The sequence below is a fragment of the Papaver somniferum genome, chromosome 9, assembly GCF_003573695.1.
Source record: "Papaver somniferum cultivar HN1 chromosome 9, ASM357369v1, whole genome shotgun sequence".
NCBI classification, from domain to species: Eukaryota; Viridiplantae; Streptophyta; class Magnoliopsida; order Ranunculales; family Papaveraceae; genus Papaver; species Papaver somniferum.
In genome coordinates, this window is record NC_039366.1 from 165,059,012 (window position 1) to 165,067,317 (window position 8,306).

Genomic DNA, 8,306 nt, shown 5'->3' on the forward strand with positions numbered 1-8,306 from the left:
CCTAAAAAGACACCAAGTTTGCAGCTGCAGTCCTACAAACTTTCTGGTGAGGCATCCAATTATTCACCTAAACCTAACATGGATAGATAGACTAGACTAGAGTCACCCTAACATGTATAGATAGACTATAGACTCACCAGACTAGACATGGTTGATCGGGACAAGACCATGCAATTGTACCGAAACAAGAAGGTACAAAACCCCGCCTTTTGCTTGTCATGCCTCCACTTCTTTTCTTTTCTTTTTTGTTTGCTGGCCGTTCCACTCAGTCCTCCTCACTAGTCACTTCCATCTTTCTGTTTCTTTTACCAGAAGAAGCGGAAGAGTTTTCACCTTTTCCTTCTCTTTTGCGTTTCTAAACCACCAACAAAACAAAACCCATCAAAATTGTTCCTCCATCTTCCCCCATTCATTAGCTTCACTGTTTGAGTTTCTCTTCTGCAACTTTACCATCTCTCTTCTCTATCGACATAGTCATACCTCTTTCTGTTAACCCTAGACTTTATTCCTCGCTCTCATCCCTAAAATGTCTAATATGAGGTATTCTACTCTTCTTTTCCCTCTCTAATTCATTTTGTTGGGTTTCTTTGATTTTTATAGTTTTGTTTCCAATTTATATGTTGAAACCAGAATGTTAGGGTTTTTAAAACAATGAGATAGTTTACTGTTCTATTGCCTGTGAAGGTTACTTGTGATTGTTACTTTCAGTCTTTCATCATCGTATTATTGTGCCTAAATTATTTCTGAATTTCTAATTATGATGTTTAAAGTTTCATGGATAATGAATTGGATGCCTGAAATCAACTCTGGGTCCTTCGTCTTAAAATTTTTGTTCCTGTAGCCTGACTTAACTACACAAAGAATGATTGTGTAGAGTAAGATTGTGTGGTGTTAAGAATGAGGAATGTATTTCAGAAATCTTCGAAGGAGACCCACAAAATATGTTTGCACTTGCTGTTAATAAAACATCCAGTTGTACTGAACAACAGCCTAGGCTAATTCCTGTTTATATTTGATTGTTGAGGAAGGAACCAGGATGTTACTTTATACTGTTACACAAGACCAGAAAATCTACATTCACTAGCTCTAAGTTATGTTTAAGATTTTTGTCTTTTTGACTAAACTTCCCAGCATCTATTTATTCTTAATGCTGTTACTGTTGCTGGGGAGGTTTCTGGCACTGTTACAGGGATCTTTAGATCAGGGATAAGGAGATGTTTGTCGCACTACAGTGGTCTGTAGTTACTCTATTGAACTTGTTATATTCTTTTCCGAGTATTTGCTTCTGATAGTCATTTTAATTTTGGGATTAAGTGAACTAGTAGGTTTTATTTTGTTCTGCAACTGTCAAAAGGTATTTTGGAACTTGGAAGATATCCTATTTTGTTTGTTGAAGAAATTCAATGGTTGTACGAACATAGGGTAATTTGCAGACACTAATGAAGCATTCTCTTTTCCTGTATCCAGTCGTCATCCAGAAGTTTTGTGGGCTCAGCGATCTGACAAGGTTTACTTGACAGTTGCTTTACCTGATGCAAAAAATGTCTCTGTAAAGAGCGAGCCTCAAGGGTTAGTCAGTTTCTCTGCTAAGGGCAAGGAGGGTGAGAAATTTGACTTCAGTCTGGAACTATACGGAACCATAAATCCTGAGGTTTGCTTGTTCTTCCTTTACTAAAATGAATTAGGGTATCAGTTGTGTTGGCTAATCATGTAATGTCATGTCAAATATAGTTGTTGTGCATACATTTCTATTAAGTAGAAACTGTCTCTTGTTTGAGAAAGAAACTGATCAGCCAACACACACACACATCCGAATGTTAACAAATTTAGCTAATGTTCAGTTACGTTTCAGACTCATCATGTACCATGATCCATGCATCAACTTAGAGCCCTTTAAATTTTCTGGTATTCACCCTAATAATGGTTCTCTTCAGCTATCATGGAAATTATAGATTACTCTATCGCTTGTCTGTTGTCTCTGGACAAAGAAGTGCCTTTGAGCTAGATTACTCTATCATGGAAATTACCACTTCTGTTTTCTGGAAATTGTGGGGATTAATAATGATCGATCTATCGGAGGTCATCCTGAAAAATAAATCTGGGATGTTTTGAATCATAACTCCTTCATCACTTTTTCCTATTACCCTAATCTTTTAAAAACTTATTTGTTTTATGTGGTTTAGGGTTGCAAGACAAATATTGGATTACGGAATATAATCTGTTCAATCCAGAAAGAGCAGAAGAGTTGGTGGAAGAGACTGCTGAAGTCAGATGTGAAGCCTGCTCCTTACATTAAGGTTGATTGGAACAAGTGGTGTGATGAGGATGAGGAAGAGTCAGAAGAGTGTAAGTTCCCTTTAGGTTCTTAAAGAATCACTTTATGACTTTTCAGGTGTTTGCTAGAAGTAAGTGTGGAACTAAAAATTTCATAAAGATCATGTCACGTAAAACTTAATACACTACTCTTTTATGTTATTTGACAGCTGACCTTGCCTCAGAAGATGATATTGCCAAGGTAACATGAGCATTTGCTGTTTGATGAAGAACTTTTAATCCCGTGTTTAACATAATGAAGTGAATATGATCTATCACTATTTTTAATAACTTCCTCTTAAACACAGGGAGTGGATGAAGACGAGAGTAGCGACGATGACGGAATGCTGTGTGAGTTACCTGAAACCTCGATTTTAATTTTTTGCTTTTCCTTCTCTTTTCTGACAAATTCCATGCCTGGGCTGGCAAAATCCATACACATTGAATATTGATGTTTTCATCATATACCATTTTCGTTATGCATTTTTTTCTTCGTCATCCTTTCAGTATTTATACTCCTGTTCTTGACGATGGCCTCTTTTGTCACGTATGATGTGCTACAAAGATATCCCCTAGTCAGATGACATTAGTTTCAGCCTTTTGCTGATATGCTGTTACTTGTTACAGATCTTCCAGACTTGGAGAAAGCTCGGCGGAGTTAAAGCCTCCATTTAAGTAGGGAGATGGAGATGGAGATGGAGCAGTCCCAGGCTTTATCAATAAAGAACCAAGCACTGAATACGTCCGCCCTACTCTTTTTTCAGCTTTTTGCGTGCACTCACTTGCATCAGGCACGGCTTTCATAGAGGGGATCTAATAGCACGAACTTTTTGGGATCAATTACCTCATAGGTTAAATCATTTTGTAAAAATACCACACCTAGGTCTAACATAGCTATGTTACTACTTGGTAGATCTATTACTCCAGTTCTCAAATTTGGCCCTCTTGGGGGCTGTACTACTTCATCTCGGCATTTTTGTGGTCAGCTTGCCAACTTTATTATCTTATTTTCCGCTTGCCAACTTTGCTTCCTCTTGGCATTTTGTGGTCAGCTTGCCAACTTTATTATCTTATTTTCCGCTTGCCAACTTTACTTCATCTTGGCATTTTGTGTTCAGCTTGCCAAATTTATCATCTTATTTTGTGGTTTTGTTTCTCCAAATATGACTTAGTTTTGTATGCTTCGACGTAATCTTTATGGAACTAAGAAACACTCCTAGTCTAAATATGAGATTTGAGAAAAGAACAGAAAGCATGGTGCATCACTATGAACATGCTCGTGAGTCGACTATGCGGAATTGCCCATGGTTCGCATCCCAATTTCACAGCAACCATCTTTCTAAACCGTGGAGGTTCAAGTACAACATTTACCCAAAGACGAAACAGAATCCAACAGAAAAAAAAAAGTCACAGTGTCTTGTCTACAGTTCGGACTGGAATAACTGGAATCGAGTCCCACCATTCTTTCAGTCTTCGGTTTCCACGATCGTTCTTCATGTAATTGCCAAGCCTTGAGTTCATCATAAAAACATAAACTGTCGATCCCATAATTATGAATTTGAAAGGAATCACTGCTAGCATTATTGCCAATCCAACCATTATCATGATAACCTGATCAGCATGCTGAACAAACATCATCAAAAGAAGAAGGAATTAATGCAAGGATGGAAAATTTAAGAACAAGTCTTTTTCACAAGGACAACACAAGATCAGATCAGCCTATTATGCTGGTCAAGATTTCAGACATCTATACAAGCAGATGAAAGGATTAAAACTCAGGGAGAAAAAACAAATAATTCTACACACCGCAAGTCTTACCTTTTCTGCCCTTGACATCAATATGGATTGCATTTTTAGTAAGGAGATATTTGCTGTCTGAACCATGGCTTGTACAGTCTTTAGTCCATGTTGGGCAGAAACTATGCTCTCAACAGCAGTTTGGTCAGAAGCAGTACACACAACTATTTCCTCATGCTTCTCTCTTTCCCTTCGCTTCTCATGTCTCGCGGAAAGCATTTTTCCTACTCCCCATAACAAACACACTGCAAAGCCTTTCCTATCCATTCCCTGTTGCCAAAACAAAATCTGAACAATTCATCCACGCATTATATAGTACTTAGAAACATAAATGAGTACACATACAGGTGACATGTCCTCGGAATCATTGTAGATTGGGGGGAACTTACTTTGAGAACAAGGGACACTCAATTATCAATATGAGTATGGACTAGTGTTACACTTACCTGTATGCGATAAACAAAGCCGTGGCAAGAACAAGGACTGTTGTGGGTGGTCTTTCCCATTTCAGCACTTCCTCAAACCAAGGTACAACACTCTTAAGTGGACTAAGGAGTTCCTACACAGTTAAACAAGCGGTTCTTAGCGAGACGAATTCAATAAAGTACCTAAACAAATATTACAAGATTCATGAATATTGTAGTGGGGATACACATATAATATGACTGTGTGAACGAAAAAAATTCGAAAATTGTATGTATCATAAACAAGCACGCAAATGGAACCATAAACCAGTCATATGTGTATCCTCTGTAATGCCTAAATTGCTCTGAGATCACCAATATGTGAGATAAAAAGCTTACCACCAAAACCATGAAACTATCACCTATTCCTTCCTCTTTCAGTCCTTCAACAGTAGCTTGGGCTATACCAATTTCCTTAGCCTCCTCCCTAACTTGAGTTATCGTTGTCTCTAACGATGATATACTTTCAGTTTGATTGGTACTCAAAATCTCTTCAGCTATCTCTTCTTTAACTTCAATGTTTGAGATACCCGGATTGGACAACTTTAAGCTCTTGAGAATAGAGCTGGCGCAACATGGCTGTAAAGTATTAACTAGTTTCAGATTGTTTGCCAACTCTTCTATAACATAGTCCCCCTTAGGAAGTTCATCAAACAAAGAAAAAATTAAGAAATTAGTGGGTGCCGGTGGTGATATTCTTAGCATCTCTCTCGCTGCATGGAGCCTCACAATCCCTAGAACTGTTCTTGCATGCATTTCCCACGCTTGTGGGGATTCAATGTTGAATCTAGATAAGAATTTATGTAACAGTATGATTTCCTTTATTAGAGCGAGCCAGTGATCACGCCTTGTAGAACTTGTCATCTCTGGGAATTCCAAGACTAGACTCTCTGATCTGCATATATAACATTATGTACATCTTATATCATCCTTTAAGAACCTTCTACACATGAACATGATTATTGAAAAGTACTGTTTACATTGTATGTATGCATAATAAAACTGTCAACATCGTTCAAACCCATTTTGGGAAAACTCAAACCCATAATAAAGCTGAAAGGATTAGGATATGAATACAGCCTTACAGCTAATTTTCCAAGTGTACTGAATACAGTAAATTACCAAGTACGTTAAGTATCGTGTATTTGACCTCTGAATTTTTTTGGTTCTAAACTTTGAAACGAATTAACTAGTCTAAGTAAGAAATGACTCACAATTCAGGGGATTCATATACTATTGCTTTGTCAAAAAGAGGAGCACCCCAAGGACCTGTAGAAGCTCGTTTAACATTGTGATCAACATTTTTCGAAAGATCAACCTTCACTGCATCCTCATAAGATACGACTCCCGACGCTTCGAAGTAGAGCGCATAGTTGGTCAGCACGAGTCTACCTACAAAAAGAGGGACATCACGAGTGTTGGCACAAGAACTGCAAATCGGCATATAATAATTTATAAAAGACGGAGTTTGTTAACCATCAGTGGATATTAGGAATGTCAACTACAAACCTGGCCAACTGGATCCTCCTATGTGACGAACTACTCTTTGCGTTCTTGCAGTGCCTTCCATGTGCAGTATAAATTCATCAGATGCTAATTCCACACCTGTTGGAGTGGGTTGTTTCAGCAAGTATTTAATACACCTGCAAAGAAAGGTCAAATTCTCAGAACTTAAGCCTAAGCTTGGCAGTATTTCTAGTTCCGAATCCGCTCAGAGAGAGAGAGAGAGAGATGCAGTACTTGTCAACTTCTTTTAGATACTTGTCATAAGCAGGGAAATGAATCCGATTGGCTGTAGGTGCTGTCAATGTTTCATAAGTGAATCTTCCGTTCACGATGTCACCCAGCAAGGGAACCAAGGATGCCAACCAAATGAATGAATCTTCTCCAATGCTTGGCTCATTATCAACCTGCATTTATATAACATGATGGAAAGAGTGCTCTAACTTAAACATTTATTGTATTTGCTCAGTGAAACATACACTCATCACTCAAAAGACCAACAAAAAGAACCCTGAATAACATACTGGACTAGCGCAGCCTTGGGGAATCGAAAAATTAGAGATTGTACAGCACTGTAAATCCAGAAAACCAAGAGTGCAAGATTGTCTTACGAGAAGTGGCATAATGTCTGAATAGAAAAGAGGAATATCGTCTTGATCTTCCATCTCTCTCACAGGAATTTTCCTATCTTCTTTCTCTTTTCCCATTGTTTCCTATAAATTTCAAGCCCAAGTGTATGTCAATGATCAGTGACAACAGTTCCATATACTAATTTACTCAACAGAATTGTTGATACTTTGACAGAACAAAAATGTGTTCCAAATCGGAAACATGTTCTCAAGTGACGATTCCAAACAGCAACATATCACTAAATTTATATATTCTTATAAGTATATATAAGGAAAAAGTTCCAACCGAATGTGCCATTTCATCAGAGGAGCTAGGCTGTTCCCAAGCAAGCATCATATCGAAAGTAAATCGACTGAAAGTCCCATCTTCAATCTTCTCCACTATGTTCTCACATATGTTTGTTAAAGTTCTTGAGCTACAAAACTCCACCAATTTTCTTGCATAACTGTTTGCTGGTTTTGTGGGCGTTGTCTCAGCTGGCTTCCATCCAGACTCAAATTCTTCAATCAGATTATCCACTGTAGTGTCTAAAGTCCTGAAAAGTACATTACCACCCCAAATCCATAAACAGATGTTTCACGATCATTAAAAAAAAACAAAAAATCAAACTATTTACATCAATTGAAATGCACGACAGACAAAGAGGGAGAGAGAATTACTCTGCACATTTGCCGAGGACATGGTTGGCAATGGAAGAGAGATGCTTCTTGTACGTCGATGTTTTCATTTTGGTTGTATCTCATCAGAATGAAATCTTCTCTGCAGATTTGTTATGGAAGTGTACGGGGAAGGAAAGAAGGTAGATTAGATTGGGAGGTTTTATAGGAAAATTCTTGAAAACCAGGATCCTGATTAAGGTTACACGTGTATTCCATGCAGTATACTTGGTCATTGGTATTGAATTACTTCGTGTTCACTTAGAAATGACATGCAGTTATGCGGCTCTTGTTTGTATCTTACTCGGTGTCTGAGTTGGATTTAAAAGTTTATGGTGACGGATTCCTCCGACTCGAAGCAAAGTCAGGTGAATGTACCGGCCGGGTAGTCGTACTTGCATGATTCATAAGGAATGATATTTTGGGGACCATTTTATTTTATTTATTTCTTGTGAAGGGGATAAGTTTTTCATTCTGATAATTGTGAAGTAAAATCCTACATCCTTATCTAGATATTTTAGTTTATATGGCCAAAATATTTTTTTTAATTTATTGTTAGAAAAATCAACGTGAGGTATAAAATTTATTTTTCGCCGATGAAATTAAAAGTGAAGTTTTTTTTCTTTTGTCAATCAACAAATTTTAATTCATTCAAATCAAAATGTGATTACATGATCGCTTACAAGAATAACAAAAACATCAAGGTATAAGATAATAAAATCCCTAATACAAATGAAGATATCAATTACAAATACATCGCGAAGAGAAAGAGCCATATACCGTAAAGATACCCAATTTTTGTAAATATAGTAGGAAAGGATGATGGTATAATCCGGAATCGATTCCGACCATTTAATCAGATTTTCCTCTTCTTCGATAAGAGATACTCATGTAAGAAAGGAGTTATTTGCCCAAAATCTTGTAGATCCAAACGAACCCGGAT

General features: G+C 37.5%; 1 protein-coding gene and 1 pseudogene across 1 annotated transcript; one reads left to right on the plus strand and one right to left on the minus strand.

Annotated features, from left to right (window-relative positions):
- The first annotated feature begins 252 nt into the window (after positions 1 to 252).
- LOC113308756 (co-chaperone protein p23-2-like) lies at positions 253 to 3,411 on the plus strand. Its single transcript, XM_026557221.1, has 6 exons — positions 253 to 540; positions 1,468 to 1,651; positions 2,184 to 2,346; positions 2,484 to 2,515; positions 2,622 to 2,664; positions 2,941 to 3,411. Exons 1-6 carry the CDS (start codon positions 527 to 529, stop codon positions 2,973 to 2,975), a joined length of 471 nt encoding a protein of 156 aa, XP_026413006.1. The 5' UTR covers positions 253 to 526; the 3' UTR covers positions 2,976 to 3,411.
- Positions 3,412 to 3,562: 151 nt separating this feature from the next.
- On the minus strand, positions 3,563 to 7,486 carry LOC113313745 (annotated as a pseudogene).
- Positions 7,487 to 8,306: the final 820 nt, after the last annotated feature.